Source organism: Trachypithecus francoisi, unplaced genomic scaffold (genome assembly GCF_009764315.1).
Source record: "Trachypithecus francoisi isolate TF-2019V2 unplaced genomic scaffold, Tfra_2.0 Lachesis_group4, whole genome shotgun sequence".
Classification (NCBI taxonomy): domain Eukaryota; kingdom Metazoa; phylum Chordata; class Mammalia; order Primates; family Cercopithecidae; genus Trachypithecus; species Trachypithecus francoisi.
In genome coordinates, this window is record NW_022681469.1 from 18,957,142 (window position 1) to 18,981,614 (window position 24,473).

General features: G+C 42.4%; 1 protein-coding gene across 9 annotated transcripts in view; it reads right to left on the minus strand.

Annotated features, from left to right (window-relative positions):
• TBXAS1 (thromboxane A synthase 1) overlaps positions 1-24,473 on the minus strand; it is a 190,326-nt gene that overhangs the window by 96,930 nt on the left and 68,923 nt on the right. For 8 of the 9 annotated variants that reach the window (XR_004432958.1, XR_004432957.1, XM_033193245.1 and 5 more), the window contains exon 4: positions 10,258-10,354. Coding sequence is in view for 7 of the 9 variants with exons in the window: in XM_033193245.1 (XP_033049136.1) it covers positions 10,258-10,354 (97 nt within the window). In the remaining 2 variants the exon portion in view is untranslated. Of the gene's footprint in view, positions 1-7,943; positions 8,539-10,257; positions 10,355-24,473 lie in introns of those variants that run through there. The other variant, XM_033193249.1, reaches the window with a different exon arrangement.

The window sequence follows — 24,473 nt, forward strand, 5'->3', positions numbered from 1 at the left end:
ATGACTCTTACAGACATTATGTTGAGCAAAAGATGCCAGAACAAAAGGACATATACTGCAAGTTTACATTTACGTGAAGTTCAACAGCAGGAAAAGAGAAATCTATACAAATCGATGTCAGAGGAGTGGTTTCCTCTGGATGGTAGGGATGGGTTGACTGAGAAGAGGCATGAGGGAACCCTCTGGAGTGCTGGAAATTCCCCCACCTTGGCCTCCCAAAAATTGTAGGCGTTAGCCACAGTGCCTGGCCACACTGCCATCTTTGGATGATCTCGGTGGTGGTCACATAGGGAAATACATAGACAATAATACATTGAGCTTTACACTCAAGATTTGTGTGTGGAAGTTACTTCAATTTAAAAAATACTAAGGGATAATAATCATTTAATTTGGACAAACTTGAATGCTGGATGAATACCAACAAGATGAAAATCAACAGATTTAATTATAAGGCTTCATATTTAGGTTTAAAATTTAGTTGTTTAGTGCATGTGATGGAAGCAATCTGACCTGCAAAAAGTCGCATTCAAAAGATCTGGGAACCTTCATTGAGCACTCGCTTGTCGGGCTGTATTGGGCTATCACTGTCAGGAACAGAGGAGGTCTGTCCTACTGCACTCATGGGAGCAGTGTCCAGCCTCAGGAAGGAGTGTCCTACTGTGATGCGTAATGAAGTTAGACCTCATCAGCTAAACGATGATTTTCAGACAGTGGCCACATTTTAAGAGAGCTGGCAGGAATCCTTTGACCCTGTTTTAATTTGGGTTTTTAATCTCAAGCAGGTAACTGGGGTTGCCGCCCTTTGATGACCACACGTTGTGGGTGGATTGCAGTTTCTTTCTCACAGGCTCGTGTTAGGCTGCTTGACTCGGGATGATCACACTGCCTTCCTCGGCATCTCTTGCAAGTGTCCTCTGAGACCAGGTTAAAAACTTCCTTTTTTAACATGGATCCCATTAGGATGTCAAAGGGTGACATTTGTGGTCATGTCTCCTCCTTCAAAGGGTGGCCCCTTTTAGGGCCTATGGGCCCTTTGGTTCCCACCTCCTAAAAGAGGCAGGAAGGAGAAGGTGAGCAGAGAGAGTGAAAAGTCATTAGAGGGGTGATAACAGGTAAGAGAGGAAGGTGTGGTTTAACTTTGCCCCTTCTGCCCCTCTTCAAATGGTGGATTAGTGCTGGCAACCAGAGGGGGACAGAAAACCCAGCAGAAGAGCCCCTCATTGTCTTTCCTTGCTCCACTCCAAATAGCCATGCCTTGGGCATTTAGGAAGATATGGATGAACTCTGCACAGAATGTGTCAAGACCACAGTCTCTGGCCCTCCCTGGCAATCCCACAGCAGGAGCTGAATGGCTACTATTTTCAACGATCTTGAGCTGGGTTTGCTGCACTTTATGTTTAGGGCTGTGCATGCTCAGCTCTGAGTGGTGTCTGCGATTATGCTGTGAATATGGAGCGACTACTGTGTGCCAGATGCTGTAGTGGCACCGGAACAATCAAGACAAAGAATGGAGGGTGGGAGTGGGGTGGCCTATCACCAATACTTGTCCATCTTACAGCAAACACACTCCTTTTCACATTGTTTCATCAACTCTTGGGTCATTCTCCAGCAATTAGGAAACCCTGCCCTGAGGAGCAGGTTATTGAAGAAAACCGACACCTCGGCATTCCATGGTTGCTTGAAGACAGCAGCCACTTATTGAAGTTTTCTCATGGGCCAGCCCAGTGATTCTCAACTGGCCTGGTAAAGCCACACAAGAACCACTGGCTCCTTCCAGAGTGTTGCAAACACATGGAATGCATTTCTGCTGTAATCGAGTTCACGTATTATCGGGAGAAAGGGATGAAAGGCATGATAGAATATGAAGCTATAGCCAAAAATGTTTTCTTGTGTTCTGGAACGTGCAAGAACATGGACTCAAGATCTAAATGATCTCTGGGATGCCTTGAGAGATGGTCAACAGTTCTGAAACAGTCACGCAGGGCTGAGCGGCCAGCTGAATAGGGTGAGGTACTTCTAAGGACTCCAAGAGATAGTGTTATAATGCGAGTAGAGAGAGTCAACTTGTTTATGCCAACTAGGCGGCAAAAATATTCATATCAAAAAGAGGACCACGGTCACAAAGACTAGGTACCACTGTTACAAACATTGTTTCTAATTCTCACACAACCAGGCACGGATGAGGATAGCCGCTGTGCAACTTGTCCCCTTCCCACCTGGAGATATGAAAGACCCGGTACTGCCCCTCATTATATTATAATCAACTGAGACTCAAGAATTCTGTCACTTGGATAAACCCAAATTCTATACTTGAGGCTATTTTCAATTTATGTCTATCGCTATCTGGCTGTACAAAGATTTGAACCAAATAGGGCTTATATTTTGGTGGTTTGAAATAGTAAAGGTGTTCCTTTCACTAAAAACAGAGTATAAAAAAACTAAAATATAAAAAAAAATACCGAAAATGAAAACAGTAGTGGTCTTACTATTCTACAAGTCGATTTTCATTCATTCCCTCTGCCGGTAGAAGGTGGTCATAGAGATGACATTCTCTTCCCTCTCTCTGCAGGAGAGTGTGACTGGCCTGAGAGAACGGCCTCCAGGTGAGGTTGTGAGATGTGTCCACCGCTCGAGGGGTCAACTCAGGGGCATGTGGTGGCTAGAAACAAATTTGGGCTCTATCTGCCTAGTCAGCTTCAGCTACTGGAAAGGGGCCTCTTCTAATTATGGCAGTCCTGCCTGACGGAGTTCCAGCATTTTATCCACTGGGGAGGAGGAGGAAGCCAGGCGCTTGGAACTGTGCTTCTATCAGCCCGACAGCCGGCAGCGAGGGCCCCTTCTGAGCGGGGAAGGGAATCCAGGGGCTTGTTAACTCTTATCTTTGAAGGAAACTCTCCAACAGATCTCAGCAGAGTTTCTGGCCAGAAGCAGTGTTCAACAAGGACAAGGGTGTTCCTGATATCGCACTTGACATGCTTGGCTGCGAGAAGAAATTTTCCTAAGGGGGCCTAAGAGGGAGCTTGTTCCCTGTACCTGAAACTCCAAGTGGCTCTGTGGGACGCTGGTGGGACTCCGTGGCTCCCTGTGGCTGCCAACGGTCACATGAACTGGGCATCAAACAGACCTTAGGGATTAGCTAGTCTAACGTATTTTACACTGGAAGAAACTGAGAATCAGGAGGTTAAAGGATCGTCTGAAGGCCACTCAACTAATAAGAGGTAGCAAATCCGGAATCTGATTTCATTTCTTTAAACTAAAATCACAGACATTTCACCATACTACTGGGCTATTGCTTAGAAGAGGGGAAATGGGAAGAAGAAAGGGAATGTCATAAGAAGGAGATTGGGGCAGAGAAAGACAGGGAGAATCAGGACTCAGTGACTTGACTTCCATGGAATGTTCTGGAATATATTCATTGAGAGACAAGAATTGATTTTATGGTTTATTTCTCTATTGTCATGCCTAAATTGTAGCTATTAATCTCCTAGTTTACACACTTATTTCTACTTCTGCCACCACAAAAGTTAGGGCAAGACGGCATAAATATCAGAGCAAGCTTTTACTAATTTCTTTTTGTTAAAAAGAATATATAAAGATAGCTTCCTGCTGAACCAAGAGTCTAGTAAGACACAAAATATGAAATCATTTTCAACAAGGTCTTGAAATTTTAGAAAAAACTCTGCAAGGCAGAGAGAAGTACATTTGAGCATTGAGAATCAATACCACTTAATGTTATTCCTGTGTTCCCAAGGCATCACAAGACACTCAGTACTTTTAAAGATGTTAGAATTAAAACTTAGCTACCATGTTGGAAATGAAGCTCAGTGTGTTGTACTGATTAAATGTAATGCCCTGGATCTGGCTTTTCCAGGACTTAGCCATGTCCAGACATTAGAAAAGCAGGTGAAATGGGAGACCTGCGGGGAACAGGCATCCTATTGCGGCTGTCACCTGGGAATTCCAATGGGCAGCCCATCCTGCAACAAGAAGCTTCCAGTTCAGACTGGAGGGTTTCCTATGCACAGCAAAGACCTTTCGCCATACCGCTGGGCTATGGCTTAGAAGAGGGGGACATTAAAAGAAGAAAGTGGGTGTTATAAGGAGATTGGGACAGAGAAGGAGAGGCAGGTCACATAAAACAAAAAGGCCTCAAAATAGAGAGGAGGGCAGGCAAATGAGGTTGCACACCTGTGTTTCTGGTTTCACTGCCCTCTGCAGTCTGTTTGTGCTTGCAGGAAGAACTTCTGCCTTGCTTAGAGCTGTAGACCTGTAATGTGAATGGACCTTTCTCAAGAAGTGCACAGCTAAAAAACATTGGCAAGGTTTGACTGAAGCCATGAGAGCTTCCCTAGGTCATGCATGGCAACCACTCTCACAACTTAAATCGTGCTACACATGTTTGAACATCTGAGTGTCTTCATTTACTCAATGTTTGATTTAAAAGAAAGAGAATCAGGAACTCCAGGTGAACGGTTTTCAAAAACTGTCGGTGGAGAAGTACTGGTTACAAGTGTAGGAACGAGTTCAAGAGGAACAGTTTTCTGCCGAGGCCCCCTCTCTCCTCAGTGGGTGCCAGCAGGCAGGTCCCTGTGGCCCCCACACAAGGGGGTCTGACCCACCTGTATCCCTGAATTGAACTTTCCTTGCCAATTAGCTCTGCAATGAGCCAACATGCTCTTTTCTTCCTTGAATAGGAGGCTTCTGCAGATACAAAGGACAGGAAGGTTTCCAGTGACTAATTTGCCTATAACTTTAGTTATCGTCACCAGTGCTAAGGAGTTTGTAGTTTCACAGTGACTCATCCTGCAATGTTCACAGTGTGGAGAGCAAGTGAAGCAGCCCCTGAGAGGCTGAACCTGGGGCAGCCAGAGTGCTGAGTGTTGATGGTTCTGGATAAAACCGCCCACCACGTCCATCACATGGCTTTGGATGTGCCTCTTGTGTGTCAATGGTCTGGCTCAACCTGTGCTTGGAGAGGTGACCTCTGTGTTACTCATGAGGACCTGAGGGATGGCACTCCATGCTGTCACTCCAGACCAGAACCCACATCTCCAAGGCTTAGTGTTTTGACACATCCCTGACATGCCCATCTGACCAGACCAAGCTAACATGGGCCAAAGACTGGCCTACCTCTTATCACCCTTCCCACAGCTCCCGAACTCTAGGCCTTGATATGAGGCCAAGAACAAGAAGTTCTGCCTCCGACTGTGACCATTTCTGCTGAGTCATGTGGACTCAGCTCCACTTTCCACAGATATTTAAAAAAGAGCTGCCCATGGCTTCATTAGGTACTGTACCCAACAGCAAAGAAGAGCTCATTGAAAATATCTAAATAAAAACATCCAAGTCCTGACGTACCAGGATGACTGAGCTTCTATAAATGCCAAGAAGACTGATTGAGTTTGATGATAAGCTGTGGCTGCACCATCATGGAGCAGTTTCAGGAAGCACTAAGGAGATTGATAGAGACCTACAAGGCCCACGTGGAAAATGAGCAAGATGAAGCAACATTGCACAGACTCCAGTGCCCCAAAAATGGTGAATGAGAAAGCATGACGTTAAGAACTGCTGCTCTGGATCCAACCCATAGTCAGCTCCAGCCAGTGTTCTGGAGTTTGGAAAAGAATATTTCACAGGATGATATTTGAATTCACACATTTGTTCAGTGTTGATGTATGTCAGGGAGCTCCCTGTTGCATCACCCCCACCTCCAGCGAATACGCTCTATGGATCCCTCATGGGATGCTTACAGCTCATGTCAGATTTCAGAGCTAAATCCAGCTTCCCAAATCAGAGCCCTTCTCCACCAGGCTGTCCAGGGACAAAACTCACGTAACTCAAGCCTGAATCTGTGAGCAGAGATGGGCTCTCCCTGTTGGAGAATGAGAGCATGCATTATTTAAGTTCCTTTTCACTTAATTTATCAAACTAATATGCCGAGGTATTTTCTGTATCACAAGGGACCGTTTGGTAGCAGCTTGCATGGAGTAAGCATTTAATGTTTACGAAGTGAATGTATAATAAAGCTGAATCACTGAACGCTTAAGTAAACATGGCCTATTAGAGGGAAGGCAACGTGGTGTCAGTAAGGAGAAATCACGTCTCACTAATCTCCTTGAGTTCTTTGAGCAGATAAATAAGCATATGGATAAGAGGGAACCACGGAACCCAATTTAATTTGACTTTCAAAAACCTGTGAGAAAATCCCACTTTAAAGACTGTTTTTTAAAAAATTGAGTCACTAAGGGTTGTTTTACCATCGATATGGAATTGGCTTAAAGACCATAAGCAAAGCTACACATAAGTGGATGCATTCCCAGATGGAAAACTATAAACACTGGGGTTTCCTGAAGAGCTCATCTGCGATGGGTCTTTTCATGTGTTTGTGAATGACCAAGACGAAGAAGACTGTATTGCAACTCCAGGTTCAAGTAATGCCTCATTCTTCTGGGAGGAATGTCAAGTTGATGGAAATTCCATTCAGTTGGGACAAGAATATATTGGATGCTGAAGAGTCAATATGTGTTTATGTCATGGGGTATAAAAAAGAAGTACAAGATACAGTTCTTGGCCTTAAAGATCTAATAATCAAGCTAGACTGAAAGCCATATCCTCCCTTACTGTAAATAGTAGAAGGCACAAAGGCATCAACTGTGACAATGAGTGACGCACATGGTGAGTGCTGCCAGAGTTCAGGGAAGGGGAAAAGTGCGTGTGGATGGAGGCAGGGAAGGCTTCCTGGAGGAGGCAGGAGGAGTGTCCTGAAGGACAGCAAGAGTTTGGATGGGTGTGGAAGAGGTGGAGGGTTTTCTTGTGAGAAGCACTACTGTGTCACCTGCCAAGTACTGTGTAGAGGGAGAGGTTATATGCATGATCCTATCTGGCTTTACGACAGCCCAGTAAGGTGGACCATATCCCCCAACTCCAGGCCTTGAGAAGAGGCCAAGAATAAGAAGTTCTGCCACTGGTTGTGACCATTTCTGCTGAGTCATGTTGATTCAGCTCCACTTTCCACAGATATTTTTAAAAAGAGCTGCCCTGGCTCTTTTTTAAGTTAAGAAATGTGGTCAGGTACAGTGGCTCAGGACTATAATCCCAACACTTTGGGAGGCCAAGGTGAGAGGATCACCTGAGGCCAGGAGCTTGAGACTAGCCTTGGCGACATAGTAAGACCCCATCTCTGCCAAATATTTTTTTCTTAAATTAGCCAGGCATGGTGGCACACATATGCAGTCCCAGCTACCTAGGAAGCTGAGATGGGAGGATCACTTGGGCCCAGGAGTTTGAGGCTGCAGTGAGCTCTGATCACACCACTACACCACTGCATTCCAGCCTGAGTGACAGAGCAAGACACTGTCTCCAAAAAAAAAAAAAAAAAAAAAGGAATGTGCTTAAGTTCACGTAATAATCAATATGAGCCCCACTGTTACACTGCCTTCAATCCTGGGGCAGTGTCAGCGTGAACAAGGCAAAGGTTCAGGCCTCTCCAGAGCAGGTGAGGGTGAGCAGAGAGAGGCTGGAGTGACGGTTTGTGTTGGGGAGCAGTGAGAGACAGTGTTAAGCCATGTTACCAGGGTTGATCATTTAGCCGCTCTGAACCTTAGTTTCTTTGTCTATAAAATAGAGATGATAATTGTATCCATCTCATAAGTTCTTGTGATGACAAGGACACACTCTGGATGGCTCACCTAGTTCGGAACACAGGGAAGGGGACTCTCTCTAATTTCTTTAAGACTTAGCCCCAAGCACCTCACACAATGGATCTAAGTCACAAGGGCCCTTAATTGTCTGGGGAACTTGGACTTAGTCCTGAAGGCTTAATCCTGTGCTGAGTGGAAGAGGAAGAAAATTGGAACTATACTCTGGAGTTTGGGGCCCTAGACCTAGTCTGGGTGGAGGGGTGGGTGAGGGGATGGTGAAAGGAATTAGGAACAACAGACAAATGGCTTGGAGGAGAAAGTGACCAAAGTTGAGGTCAATGTTATTGGGTTCCCCCTGCTTGAACATGTGCATTGAGTATGTCTGCCCCTAACATGCCAAATCATTGACCTCTTCTAGGTCAGCTCTCAGGGTCACATGTCCTGGTGTCATGGGAGGAAATATGGAGACACTGGTTGGCAAGTGCCATCTCATGGCTTAGGGGCTCGGACAGTCTCAAGCGCTATGGCAGGCTCCTGGGAGTGCCTTTGCTGCTTGCTAGAATGTGGCTTGGTGGTCCATGCACTTTGACTTACTGTCTTCTCCAACTTCTTTACTCAGCACTCCTTGCTGAGGCTAATGAAGCAACAAGCTACAGCTACAGCTGCATTGAACCATTAGAATCGGTTTCTTGACAGACGGCTTTCAGGGGACTTTGAGCAAGGAGATAGCAATGCAGTGTTTGGGAAAGAGAATCTAGAGGCAGCAGAGAAGCAGTTAAACTTCTGCAATTCCTTCGGCCATCCTCAAGGGATGGAGGTAGCAGACCAGCCGCCTCCCTCTAGGCCACATCCCTCTAGAGGTCACATGACGTCTGGAGTTGGGCATGATGCTCTGGGGCTGGAAGAAGATGAGCATATTTTGGGTGAGTGGCCAATTACTCCATTCAACCTTGACATCCAGAAATGTCACTGAGGCAGCTGTGACAGCTGTGGCAGTAAAAAGAGCTCTAGACTTAAGTTGAGAGATGGCACGTGAATCCCTGCTCTTCCTCGTGTTAAGCCACGTTACCAGGGTTGATCATTTAGCCTCTCTGAACCTTAGTTTCTTTGTCTATAAAATAGAGATTATAACTGTACCCATCTTATAAGTTCTTGTGATGACAAGGACACACTCTGGATGGCTCACCTAGTTCAGAACACAGGGAAGGGGACTCTCTCTAATTTCTTTAAGACTCAGCCCCAAACGCCTCCCACCCAATAAGCTTTCCTCTGTCCGCATCCTGGTGGCCTGGGCTCCCCACCTCAGGAGCACTTACCACACTGCATTGTGCTGGTCCCCTTCCTTGTCTGCCTCCCTCACTAAAGCGAGAGTTCCTCAAGGGACACTGTCTCTTTACAGTCAGCACCTACACAGTGCCTGGCATATGGCAGCTATGCAAAAGTTTGCCAAATAATCAACAAAAGAATGAATACATTACCTACTTCCCTAAAAAAATGAAAAGTGAGATCTAATGGGACCCCCAAAAATGGTTGGCATGGTGATTCTCTGAATTCTCACAAACATGTTTATTAATTCACTTTAGACTTTTTCCAAGAATCAACATAAAGTTTACTGGTCTTCTCTGCTAGAATGCCTATCTCCCTATTTTTGGAAAATGGATAGCACTGATACCCGTCATTTTTTCATTCTTTATTTTATTATTTATTTATTTAGTTAATTTTTTTGAGACACAGTCTCTGTCGCCCAGGCTGGAGTGCAGTGGCACGATCTCAGCTCACCGGAGCCTCCCACTCAAGCAATTCTCATGTCTCAGCCTCCCAAGTAGCTGGGACTACAGATGTGTGCCACCACACCTGGCTAATTTTTGTAATTTTGTAGAGACAGGGTTTCACCAGGTGGGCCAGGCTGGTCTCAAACTCCTGAATCCAAGCAATCCACTCACCTTGGCTTCCCAAAGTGTGGGGACTACAGATATGAGCCACCGTGCCTGGCCTGATCTCTGCCATTTTCTGTCACTTCTTCCATCCTTTGGGATTTCTCATCAAAGATAAATAGTAAGACATTTACTTTCCAAAAACAAAGGGATATGTACATGCATGTAGGCTGGAAACTTGAACTAATATAAAGGAGCCCTCTTAAAACTTCCTTCTCTTACTTGGGGACAAATTTCTTTCCTAATTTGCTTGTCTTCCCTTTCCAGCCTTAGTACTCTTATTCTTTCTGGGAAAGATGTAAGTGCAAGAACCTCAAAATTTTGCTTTCCAAAAATTTATTAGCCTAGCTCATTCTCCATCAGTCACTTGGCCTGTGCCCTCTGGATTCCCCCAGCTTTGAACCCAGCTTTAGAAAACCCTCTTGGTTTTAGCATTTTTAATAGCCTGAGCTTCCCTTGAGCTTTAGCTTTCTTGAAGCATTTCTTAAATGTAATTGCTACTCTTTTGTACCAGTCCCATAGATCTCTTTTGAAAAACCGAGTTCACTGAGGAGCTTAGTTTTGAGTGGAACTGACATAAACCTGATCAGAGGCCTGATTGCATCCCCGTTGGATCTGACATACAGTGCCTCCATCTGAGAACAATTCCCCATCCATCTCTATGCAGAAAGAAAACTACGTACCATTCTGTTGGTAAAATTACTGAAGTTCTCAACCAACACCTGCTTGATCATGTCTGGCTCAGAAATAACAATAAACATCCGACGACCAAGGTAGTACCTGGGAGGAATAAAAAATGCATTAAAATGTGTTGCATTTACCCATTTCTCCTTTCCAAAAAAGAATTCACAGTGGCTTAGAATGAGGGATAAAAGATAACCAGGAAGTAAAGGTATGGAGGTCAGGAAGTGAAGTATGTTCTGATCATAAGCAACCATACAGCTGTGACGATCTAACATCAAATTTCTTTCCATCAGCACTCATGGAATGCCACCTTCCACTGGTCCCTGGAGACTCTGGGTTGAATAAGATACACTCCCTGCCCCAAGGAGCTTATTACAGCCTAATAGGAAAGACAGAGCTATACATGTAAATGCAATAATAAGGGGTTCATAAGATCCAGTAGTAAGACAAAGAAGGAACATGGAAGAGGTCGGTGTTATCCATATTTCCCCAAAATGGAAAGGTAGGAATTCTAGCAAGAGAAGATTAATAACCTTTATACTGATTCTCAGAAAAAGTCTAAAGTGAACTAATAAACAGACGCTTGTGAGGAAAGATTAAACCTATTTGGGAAGAACTGAATATCTGGTCACCACACTTACATATAAAGGAGCTCAACAGGTACTTTTTAATATTTTATTTTTATTTTTGTGATGGAGTCTTGTTCTTTTGTCCAGGCTGTACTGCAGTGGTGCTATCTCAGCTCACCACAACCTCTACCTCCCAGGTTCAAGCGATTCTCCAGCCTCAGCCTCCTGAGTAGCTGGGATTACAGGTGCCCATCACCATGCCCAGCTAAGTTTTGTATTTTTAGTAGAGACAGGGTTTCACCTTGCTGGCTGGGCTGGTCTTGAACTCCTGACCTCAAGTCATCCACCCACCTTGGCCTCCCAAAGTGCTGGGATTACAGGCATGAATCTCCATGCCCAGCCCTCAACAGATGCTTAATGACATTAACAACAATACGGACGAAAGGCTCAGCCAGTCAACTGGTGGCATGAACTCTAACTGGAGATAGTGCGTAAATACACGTCATATTATACTTACAAAAGTACCAGGGGCACAAAAGCAAATCAAGACCCAGTCACAGTTTCCAAGGGTCTGACCATCTGACAGGAGAGATAATTAGGCAATTAACATAAAGCATGATGTTCTGGCAGGCATGAGTGACCCCGGAGGCACACCCAACTTAATGCTTGGAGAAGAGAGAGTGAAGGCTTCCCAGAGTTGGTGCTTCCCAAGCTGAGTTCTGGAAGATGAGCAAGAGTTAGTCCAGGAAGAAGGGGTGACAAAGGAGGTGAGGGTGTGCTGGCTGGAGGAATCAGCTAGAGCAGTTGAGCCAGGGACAAGCCTGCTTGGGGGAACCATGAGTGCCCGACTACCCACTGTGCAAAGCAAGCCAGAGTGATGACAAGTGGCCCACTGTGTAATGACATGTTTTCAGTGTATGAAATTATACTTTCAGGGATGTAATTTGATCACTGGTGTATCCAGCTCAGAGCAGTAAGGAACAGATTTTAAAGGGGAAAGTCACACTGAAAAGCAGCCAATTTTCCTCTGGCATTTATTTACCAAGAACTTTTCATAAACCCAAATTACATTAATTGTTTTAAATTCTCCTCCTTCTCATTGACTATGGAAAACAATAAAAATATTTGTCTGGCACATATTAGGCACTTGGAAAATATTTACCTGAGTCATCGTATTTTCCAAAATTGTCAGGAAAATCTTTGGGAAACAGGAATTCAACAGATGTGGTACAAAGAAAGAAAAGAATACTACCTAGCTTTTGTGTGTGTTTGTTTGTTTGTTTGTTTTTACTGATTTTAACCAAGAAAACCAAAAACAACTCAATAAGGCCATAAACCAATGCTTTTATAAAATTTGTGGTGAGGGTCATGGAGTCTTTTGAGAATCTAATGAAAGCTGTGGACACTTACAGCATTCTGTATACAATTTAAGAAGTCCTTGGATCTCTCAACCCCACTCCAGAACAATGTTTCTCAAATATACAATGTGCTTAAAAGTCACCTTGGCTTGAAGAAATAACAGCTGAAAATTTCTGAATTTTGCAAAAGACATAAACCTACATATTCAAGAAGCTGAGTGAGTCTTAACTGAGATGAACCCAAGGAAACCCATGCCAAGGTACATCATAGTTAAACTTCTGAAAACTAAAAAAGAAAGAAAAACATCTTGAAAGCAACTGGAGAGAAATAATGTATTATCTGTAGGGAACACTAGTTCAAAGGACAGGAGGTTTTTTGTTTTTTTTTTTAATCAGGAACCATGGAAACCAGAAGGAAGTGGTACATTTTTCAAGTACTGAAAGGAAATAACTATCAATCACAAGTCATCTATTTGGTGAAAGTATCCTTCAGGAGAAAAGTGGAAATAATGGCATTCTCTGATGAAGGAAAACTAAGAGATTTTGTCACTCACATATTTACCCTTAAAGAATGGCTGAAGGATGTTCTCCAAACAGAAAGGAAAGGGAGATGATAACAGAAGAAAGTTTGGAACTTCAGAAAGGAAAGATGGACAATGAAATGGATAAAAATAATAGATTATCCTTCTCAGGAGTCTCTTAAGTCATACTTGATGGTTGAAGCAAAAATTACACTACCATATGACGTGGTACTCAATGTACTTAGGGGATATACGTAAGACAATTATATTTAAAAAGTAAGGAGGCTAAAGGGACCAAAATGGAATTAAGATTTCTACATATCACTCAAAATGGTAAGGCTTTCATACTCATAGATTGTGATAAATTATATATGTGTATTTACACAAGAACTAAGAAAAACTATTTTAAAATTATAATAAGCTAAAATGGAATTTTGAAAAATGTTCAAGTTATCCACAAAAAGGTAAGAAAAATGAAACAAGGAGCAGAAGGAATAAAAGAGAACAAATACACTACTATAATGGTGAATATAATGTAATAACTAGATAACAATATATCAAAATGTGTGGCTGCAGCTAAAGCAATGTGGAGAGAGAAACTGATGCACTAAATGCTACTTTAGAAAAGAGGAAAGATCTTAAATGAATAATCTATGTTCCTATCTCAAGAAACTAGAAAAAGAAGGACAAAGAACCTTATCAAGCACAGGGAAGGAAATAATTAAAAAACAAGCGCAGAACTCTATGAACCTGAAAACAAAAACCATAGAAAGATTAATGAACAAAAACTGGTTCTTTGAAAAATATCAATAAAATGGATAAACCTCGAGCAAGACTAACAAAGATAAAAGAGAGAAGACACAAAACACCAACATCAGGAATGAAATGGGATATCACTACAAATACTGCAGCTATTAAAAGGATAAGGGACTACTACAAACAACTTTAGACTAATATATTTGAAAACTAGAAAGAAATTGACCAATTCTATGAAAATCACAAACTACTAAAGCTCAACCAAGATGAAGTGGGCAATCTGAATAAATACAAACACAAACAGTTAAGAATTTTAATTAAATTTCAGAATTTAATTATTTGTATTTTTTATTTGAATTCATAATTTAAAATTTCCTGAAAAATACATCTCCAGGCCAGGATGGTTTCAATGGAGAATTCTACCAAATATTACAAGAAGAATTAACACTAATTTTACAATATCTTCCAGAAGATAAAAGAGGAGGGAACACTTCACAACTCAATTCATGAGGACAGGTTTACTCTGATACCAGCACCAGCCAAAGATAGTACAAGAAAACTATAGACCAGTATCCTTCATGAGCTTAAACACAAAAGTCTTCAACAAATCAAATCTAGCACTATATAAAAAGACTTATATACCAAAACCAAGTGGTATTTATTCTAGGTGTCCCAAGGCTGATTCAGTATTTTCAAATCAATCAGTGTAATTCACCATATTAATTGCCTGAAAAATAAAAAATTATGTGATTATATCAGTTGACATGAGAAAGCATTTGACAAAATCCAGCACTTGGTCATGATAAAAACTCTCAGGAATAGAGAGGAGTTCCTCAACTTGATAAAGGGCAACTACAAAAACCTTACAGCTAACATGATAGTTCATGTGAAAGACTGAATGCTTTTCCTTAAGATGGGGAACAAGGCAAGAATGTCCTCTTTCACTACTCTTATTTGACATAGTATTGGAAGTTCTAGCCAGTGCAATAAGGCAAGAAAAATAAATGAAAAGCATATAGACTGAAAAGGAATAAATACAATTGTCCCTATTTTGAGATGAAATGATATCTACAAAGAAAATACTAAGAAATTTAAAAACAATCTTAGAACTAGTAAGTGAGTTCAGCAAGGTTGCAGGATTCCAGATCAACATACCAAAAAAAAAAAAAAAATCAATAGCATTTCTATATGCTAACAATGAACATGTATCAACCAAATGAAAACACAATGCCATTTACAATGTTGATGACAGAAATAAAAGAAGACCTAAGTAAGTGGAGAAACATATCATGTTCATGGATTGGAAGACTCCTCAATGTAAAGATATCAATTCTCCCAAAACTGGCATATCAGTTTAATGCAATTCCAATCAAAGTCTCAGCAAGAATATTTGTAGGCGTAGACAAACTTATTCCAAAACTTATATGGAAAGGCAAAGAACTTAAAATAACAAAATCAATTTTGAGAAAAGAATAAAGTGGGAGGAGTCAGTCTACTAGATCCCAGGACTTGGCTATAGTTGTCAAGACTGTGTGGTATTGGCAGAAAGACAAACACATAGATCGATGGGACAAAATATAGAACCCAGAAGTAGACCCACATATATATGCTCAACTGATGATTTTGATAAAGATACAAAAGCAATTCAGTGCAGGAAGGGTAGGTTTTTCAACAAAAGATGCTAGAGTAGGCTGGGCACTCTAGCATAGTGGATCATGCCTGTAATCCCAGCACTTTGGGAGGCTGAGGCAGGTGGATAACTTGAGGTCAGGAGTTTGAGACCATCCTGGCCAACATGGTAAACCCCATCTCTACTAAAAATACAAGTAACTATCTGGGCATGGTGGCACATGCCTATAGTCCCACCTATTCGGGAGGTTAAGGCAGGAGAATTGCTTGAACCCGGGAGGTGGAGGTTGCAGTGAGCCAAGATCAAGCCATTGCATTACAGACTGGGAGACAGAGTGAGACTCTGTCTGGAAAAAAAAAAAAAAAGGCCCTAGATCAATTGACATCCATAGGCAAAATATGAACCTCACACCTTATGCAAAAAATGAACTCAAAATGGACTACAGACTTAAATGTAGAATATGAAACTATAAAACTTTTAGAACAGTAAAAAAAAAAAAAATCTTTGAAATTTAGAGCTTGGCAAAAAGTTCTTAGATTTGATACTAAAACATAATCCATAGAGGATAAAAATCCAAAAGTTGAACTTGATCAAAATTAAACATTTTTGCCCTTTCAAAGACACTGTTAAGAAGAAGAAAAGACATGTTACAGGCTAAGAGATAATATTTGTAAACACATACCTGACAGAGGACTTGCATCTGGATTCACAGCAGAATTCTACCAGACATTCAAAGAAGAATTGGTACCAATACTTTTGACGCTATTCCACAAGATAGAAAAAGAAGGAACCCTCCCTAACTCATTCTATGAAGCCAGCATCACCCTGAAACCAAAACCAGGAAGGGATGCAACCAAAAAAGGAAACTACAGACCGATCTCCCTGATGAACATAGATGCTAAAATCCTTAACAAAATACTAGCTAACCAAATCCAACAACATATCAAAAAGATAATCCATGAAGATCAAGTGGGTTTCATAACAAGGATGCAGGGCTGGTTTAACTTATGCAAGTCAATAAATGTGATACACCACATAAACAGAATTAAAAACAAAAATCATGTGATAATCTCAATAGACGCAGAAAAAGCATTCACAAAATCCAGCATCCCCTTATGATTAAAACTCTCAGCAAAATTGGCACACAAGGGACATACCTTAGTGCAATAAAGGCCATCTATAACAAACGCACAGCCAACATAATACTGAATGGGAAACAGTTGAAAGCATTCCCTCTGGGAACTGGAACAAGACAAGGATGGCCACTCTCACCACTCCTCTTCAACATAGTACTGAAAGTCCTAGCCAGAACAATCAGACAAGAGAAAGAAAGAAAGGGCATCCCTATCGTTAAAGAAGAATTCAAACTGTCACTGCTGACAACGCAGTCGTTTACCTTGAAAACCCTAAGGACTCCTCCAGAAAACTCCTGGAACTGATAAAATAATTCAGCAAAGTTTCCAGATACAAGATTAGTGTACACAAATCAGTAGCTCTTCTATACACCAACAACAACCAAGCGGAGAATCAAATCAAGAACTCAACCCCTTTTACAGTAGCTGCAAAAAAATAAAAATAGGAATATACCTAACCAAGGAGTCGAAAGAACTCGACAAGGAAAACTAAAAAATACTGCTGAAAGAAATCATAGATGAAACAAACAAATGAAAACACACCCCATGCTCATAGATGGGTCAAATCAATATTGTGAAAATGATCGTACTGCCAAAGCAATCTACAAATTCAATGCAATCCCCATCAAAATACCACCATCATCCTTCACAGAATTAGAAAAAAGAATTCTAAAATTCATATGGAACCAAAAAAGAGCCTGCATAGCCAAAGCAAGACTAAGCAAAAAGAACAAATCTGGAGGTATGACACTACCTGATTTCAAACTATACTATAAGGCCATAGTCACCAAAACAGTGTGATACTGGTATAAAAATAGGCATATAGACCAATGGAAGAGAACAGAGAACCCAGAAATAAACTCAAATACTTACAACCAACTGATTTTTGACAAAGCAGACAAAAACATAAAGTGGGGAAAGGACACCCTTTTCAATAAATGGTGCTGGGATAATTGGCCAGCCACACGTAGGAGAATAAAACTGGATCCTCATCTCTCATATAAAAATCAACTCAAGATGGATTAAAGACTTAAACCTAAGACGTGAAACTATAAAAATTCTAGAAGATAAAATTAGAAAAACCTTTCTAGACATTGGGTTAGGCAAGGATTTCATGACTAAGAACCTGAAAGCAAATGCAACAAAGACAAAGATAAATAGCTGGAACCTAATTAAACTAAAGAGCTTTTGCACGGTAAAAGAACAGTCAACAGAGTAAACAGACAACCCACAGAGTAGGAGAAAAGCTTCACAATCTATACATCTGACAAAGGACTAATATCCAGAATCTACAATGAGCTCAAACAAATCAGTAAGAAAAAAACAAACAATCCCATCAAAAAGTGGGCTAAGGACCTGAATAGACAGTTCTCAAAAGAAGATCCACAAATGGCCAATAAACAAATGAAAAAATGCTCAACATCACTGATGATCAGGGAAATGCAAATCAAAACTGCAACGTGATACCACCTTACTCCTGCAAGAATGGCCATAATCAAATAATAATAATAATAATAGGCCGGGCGCGGTGGCTCAAGCCTATAATCCCAGCACTTTGGGAGGCCGAGACGGGCGGATCACAAGGTCAGGAGATCGAGACCATCCTGGCTAACATGGTGAAACCCCGTCTCTACTAAAAAATACAAAAATCTAGTCGGGCGAGGTGGCGGGCACCTGTAGTCCCAGCTACTCGGGAAGCTGAGGCAGGAGAATGGCATAAACCCGGGAGGCGGAGCTTGCAGTGAGCTGAGATCCGGCCACTGCATTCCAGCCCGGGCGACAGAGTGAGACTCCGTCTCAAAAAAAAAAAAAAAAAAAAAAAAAAAAAATAATAATAATAATAACAGTAGATGTTGGCGTGGATGGAGTGATCAGGGAGCACTTCTACCCTGCTGGTGGGAATGTAAACTAGTATAGCCACTACTGAAAACAGTTTGGAGATTCCTTAAAGAACTAAAAGTAGAACTACCATTTGATCCAGCAATCCCACTACTGGATATCTATCCAGAGGAAAAGAAGTCATTATTCAAAAAAGATACTTGCATGGCATGTTCATAGCAGCACAACTCACAATTGCAAAATCGTGGAACCAACCCAAATGTCCATCAATCAACGAGTGGATAAAGAAACTATGATATATATGCATGGTGGAATACTACGCAGCCATAAAAAGGAATGACATAACAGCATTTGCAGTGACTTGGATGAGATTGGACAGTATTATTCTGAGTGAAGTAATTCAGGAATGGGAAATCAAACATCATATGTTCCCACTGATATGTGGGAACTAAGCTATGAGGACCAAAGGCATAAGAATGATACAATGGACTTTGGGGACTTGAGGGTGGGGAGAGTGGGAGGGGGGTAAGGGATAAAAGACACAAATACGGTACAGTGTATACTGCTCGGGTGATGGGTACACCAAAATCTCAGAAATCACCACTAAAGAACTTACTCATGTAACCAAATACCACCTGTACCCCCAATAACTCATGGAAAAGTAAAATAAAATAAAATAGAAAATGAGCAAAAGACATGAATAGACATTTCACTAAAGAGGATATACAGATGCCAAGTAAACACATGAAAAGATGTTTAACATTATTAGCCATTGGTGAAGTTCAAATTAAAACCACAATGAAATATCATTTCACATCTATCAGAAAGGCTAAAATTAAAAAAAAAATAATGATAACATCAAAGGCTGGTGAACATGTGGAGAAAGTGGATCATTTATAAGTTGTTGATGTGAAGGTAAAACCATAAAGCTACTTTGGCGATTTCTTATAAAACTAACCATGTACTTATGATATGACCCAGCAATTGCACTCTTGAACATCTGTCCCAGAGACATGAAAACTTACATTCACAGAAAACATGTACATGAATGTTTACAGCAGCTTTGTTTGTAATAGGCAAAAACTGAAAACCATTCAAATGTTCTTCAGTGGGTATGTGGGTAAACAAACTGTAGTACATCTATACAAGGGAGTACTATGCAGCAATTAAAAAAGAACAAGCTATTGTTACACGCAAAAATGTGGATGAATCTCAAGGAATTTTGTGACTGAAAAAACAAATCTAATTAGATTACATGCTGTATGATTCTGTTTACGTAACATTCCTGAAATAAAATTATAGAGATGGAGAACACATTAGTGGTTGCCAGCGGTTAGGGATGGGGGTGGTGATGGGTACGTGTGGCTATATAGGGGTAGCTCTAGAGAGCCTATGGTCATAGGATAGTCTTTATCTTGGCTGTGGTGGGAGTTACACACATCTACACAGGTGATAAAATTGCATAGAACTACACACACACACACACACGAGTGCATATAAATCTGGGAAAATTATGATAAGCACTGTGGGTTGTACCAAGGTCATTCTCCTGGTTTTGATAACGTACTATAGATATACAAGAGGTTACCAATGGGGGAAGCTGGGTAATGGGACTTCCCTGTACATATTTTTTTCAACTTCCAGTCCATCTATAATTATTTCAAAATTAAAAAAAATTTTAAAAAATCACTAGGGAGCTTAATCAACTCTAAATTCACAGCCCTGCTCCCCACCAAGACTAATCTAGCAGGCCTGGGTAGGGGCCAGGAATCTGCATTTTAACCAGCTCTCAGATTCTGATGCAAGAGGATTCCTTCCACACTCTGAGAAATGCTGTCCTAGGGCCATGGTTTCCAGCCTTGAGGGCTTGTCAAAACCAGCTATAGAGCATTCAGAAATAATAATGCCTGGCCCTATCCAGACCTACCAGACCAGAGTCTCTGGGGTGGGACCCAGGCACCTCCTATTTTAACAAGCTCCTAGGGGATCCCGATGTGCTTGACTGTAACCAGATTGTGGACCCAATTTGATTGGGTAAAAATCTGCTCTATATTTAACCAAAGTTCACACCCATTCTCATTTCTCTAAATTCTTAGATCTAAAAGGAAAGCAATTACACTGTAGGGCACACACATCTTTTGGTAATATATTTGTATTGATTTAGTTATTATCAAAATAATCTTACACATAATCTAGATTTTTTAAAGAAACAAAATAATACTTCTACTTTCAAATGAAAGTTGTCCTTCCAAGTAGTCACCTTGGGAGTCTTCTTGCTTTTTTTTTTTTTTTTTTTTTGGTAGTAATAATGCTAATGCTAAAAACAATTTTGCAACAATTCCTTTAGAATGGCTTCAGAGCTGGTTGATGAATCTCGTGAGAAAACTGGTCCCATTTTACATGTAAATTGTATAATCTTGTGAATTTATATTTATAAAAATGCTCAACTATAGTTTGAGGAGCTCCTGAAAAGACCTTGAATAGAGAAACAATGTAAAGGAAGTGTGTCTTAGGCACACATAGCTTTCCTTTTGGGTGCCTGGGATGGTTCCCCTGTTTTTGTCTGCCCACTATGTCCTGGGGAACCACCCCCTGCATTCCATGCAGTTCTGAAGGAGCTCTCAGTGATAGAACCCTGCCTCTCTGGTCATGGGGGTGGGCTCACCACCCAGGCATGGCCAATCCTAGTATCTCATCTCCTTGGCAACAATGACTGGTCCAAGGAGTGGACGTATGACCCACTCCAGGCCAGTATGGATCCTTCATTGGGATTTCTACATGGATGCTGGGGTGAAAAGCTCTGACTTTCTCCTGGAGCTGCCACACTGAGAATATATTAATCTAGGGCTGATGGTGGCCATTTTTCTACCACATGGAGAGAGCCTGTCTGCACAGGAGCTGACAGAGACCAGCAGAGATTTCAGATAGACAGCCTGCCACAAAGCACAAGATAGAGTCCAAACTTTCCTCCTGCAGCTCTTCATTCCATCCTCCTAGCCTACATTAGTTAGTTTGTGCTAAAGTTAGTGTTGGGTTTCCCATAATTTGAAATCAGGAAGTCCTAACTCGTATGATGTCCCTTTTTCTTCTTAACCTTGTGAATTCCCAGTGCCATTCTGCCTCTCAGAGCTTGCTTCCCTAGAAGGGCCAGATCTTGGTATTGCACAATGGTATGAATGTGAGGCAGTGCCTTCCTGCTCCCTGAGATGGCATGGGTCCTAGAGATCGATACGCAACAGAGTTTAGCAGGTGGGATCTGGGGTCATCCAGCCATACCACTCACACAGAAATCCGTTCCAGGCGCAAACTTCTGAAACTCTCTGGGCCATGGCTGAAATATGGGAGTGAAAACTAAGTTATCTCTGTAGTTTACTGTAACTGCAAATCCTATAATTCCTACAAACTTGAAAGGAAATTAAAATATGGGGTATTTGAATTTTAGGTCTACCTCCTATGGGGTGCAAAGAAACTTCTCATACTAGTGAAATATTTGCAGAGGTTGTAGATTCTTCTCAAACCTTTGAGATTAACAACAGCAATCATGAGCATTTATTTTGAGTGTTTACTATTGACCAGGCTTCATTCTAAGTGTATTGCATTTATTTCCTCATGTAATTCTCATAGAAAATGGATGATGCCATTATTTTATCCACTTTTCAGGGTAAGAAACAGACTTACAGGCAAAGTCACTTGCCCAAGACAGGGACTTGATTCCAGCCCAGGTCCTTGGTGGTGAGCATGCTGTCACCTATTCCAGTGGCTGCTTTACCTCGGGTGGCCTATCTTTGAACCCGCTCCAGTGCTGGGTAGGTGTGCAAGGGAAAGCAGGCAGGCTCCCAGCTGTGCAGAATGTGGCTTTTAAAGGTGCAGATTTAGAGCATATTCTTGCTTAATGGACCAGAAAACCCCCAGCCCAATTAAGGAGGTAAGGCCTTGGTTCACTCTAATCCAAACTTACATATAGACTCCTTTCCGGGCAAGAAATTCTTAACCGGTTATTCATCTATACTTAGCTATGCAATTAAGAATTCACTTATTCAACTCCAAAGCACCTGGTTGAAGAGAAAATGTAGGCAAATCAGTGAAGTATTGTGTAGACAAAAATAACCACTTGTTTGACTTGTTTAATTAGTGTTTTTCTCTCTTTTTTTAAACTGACCAGTTAAACCAAAATAGCTCACAGCCGCCTTCTGGGAACTTAAGTAGAATAGGCTGTTGGGATTAGCCTGGGGGCTGCCTGGCCTGGTTCCACAAGGCCTGCCCCTGTCAGGGGTGACTGAGCTATAGACTGTTCTTGGTGGTGGTGGGCAGGGAGTCACCTACAGGCACCGACATGAAAAAATGTCCAGATGACACAGCCGAATGGAAAAGCACATGGTCAAAGAGTATGGGGAGCTCTGTTAATAAATAACAGTCCATCTTTCTATTACCTAGTCCCTTCAGAAAGCATTTACTGAGCACATACTTTGTGTCGGGCCCCCGGCTCATGGGGCATAGATCTGGAGCGGGAAATTATGGGGCCCTTGTCCTTTTCATCTTATCTATTTCTTGCATGTTCAGTGTTTTATAATGAGTGCACGTGACTTCGACAATGAACAAAAAAGAAGAGAGGGAGAATTTGTCACTGGATCGGTCCCTCGAGACTGTCAGAGGCAGAGTGGCGTTTGGCAGTGCCGCAGTTGCAGGTGTTCGAGAGTCTTAGGAACCTGGGCTCAAGGCCTGGTCCTGTAATTTAACAGCTGTATCACCTTGAGCAAATCGACCTTCTTGAGCCTGTTTCTATGATTAAAGAGATTGTTGTGAGGTCAGATGAGAATAGTTTGTCCAGACAGAAAAGTTTAATGAAAATGCTGGTCATGGTCACCTTCCTGTGAGAGGTGGAGGGCCCCTGCAGGCCCCAGCAGGTGGACGACACCCTGCTGCTGCCACTTTGTCAGGGACGAAGAAGCTGAGTGAGGAAGTGCCCCACGGGGGCATCAGGAGGCCCCTGACCAGAGCCCAACACCCCCCCACATCAGCAGAAGGAACAGAAAGGCATGCACAGGCCGGGCGCGGTGACTCATGCCTATAATCCTAGCACTTCCGGAGGCCGAGGCAGGAGAATCACCTGAGGTCAGGAGTTTGAGACCAGCCTGGTCAACATGGCAAAACCCCGTCTCTACTAAAAGTACAAAAATTAGCCGGGCATGGTGGCGGGTGCCTGTAATTCCAGCTACTCAGGAGGCTGAGGCAGGAGAATTGCTTGAACCTGGGGGGCGGAGGTTGCAGTGAGTCGAGATTGCGCCACTGCATTCCAGTCTGGGTGACAAGAGCAAGACTGTCTCAAAACAAAACAAAACAAAAGCCATGCATGTTGAGAGACTTCTGATTTTCAGGTAGAACTGATGAGGGCTTTCAGCTCCTCTGACAACTGCTAAACGCCAAGCATCTGAGAACCTCTTGTCTCTTTGACAGTTTTATTTCCCAGCAGGCTGAGGATGCGAACAGAGTGGCTGCCGTCCTACCTTCAAGTCTGAGCTTTGCCGTGGAATGTTCATGTGGAAGTGGCAGGAGGCTCAGTGAGGAAAGGGGTAGACGCTACTGCAGATCACAGTTGTGAGTGTCTGAGATGCTCAACTTCCAGAAAGTTCAGAGAAAGCTAAGGAGAAGTCCAGTGCTGGGCATTGGATTCACAAGTGCTCCTCTGTGGCTAGATGGCCTGCAGGGTGCCATGGGGAAAGCAGGGTCCCTGGAGTCCTGGGGCTCTGTCCCTGCTTGACTCATGGGGCATCTTTCCCTTTGGGTTAGCTCTTCCATCTGTCATTAGAGCAAGAGGCTTGAGTCAGCTGAATGGCAGAGCAGACTCAGCTACCAGGGAGAGTTTTCTTGAGGAGCCAGTGATACAGTCATACGCCGTGGAGTCCGGAGTTGCTTTCCCAGGGCTCCTGTCTGTCACCCTGAGCAGGGTCAAGCATCATCTGCCCATGTTACCCTCAGGGTACTCATGCCTGGGGTCCATCCTGAATTCACAGAACCCTGAGGAGATCGATGGACTGAAACAACGCTTTCTCAGCCCCTCCACTTCAGGGGTTTGTAGGGCCAGTTGAGCAACCTTTTTTTGCCGTTTTCAAGCTGGTACAATCCCTGGTCCCTTGCTTCCTGGCCAGACTTTGGACCTCCCACACAGAGGTCCAAAGTCTCCACCATCCTGGCCTGCTGCTTGTCCACATGCGGGCCCCAACTCCACTTATCCACCTAGGACTTGGTAAAATGCAAATCTGAGTATGCTGCTTCTTTATTGAAAACCCTTCAATGGTTTGCCAAGATCAAGTCCTTGGGGAGTCTTCAGCATGTGGCACACAACGTCCTTCACACCCTGCTCCCTGCCTTGTTCTTTGGCCTTGTGCCTCCCTGAGCCCCCTGCCTGCCC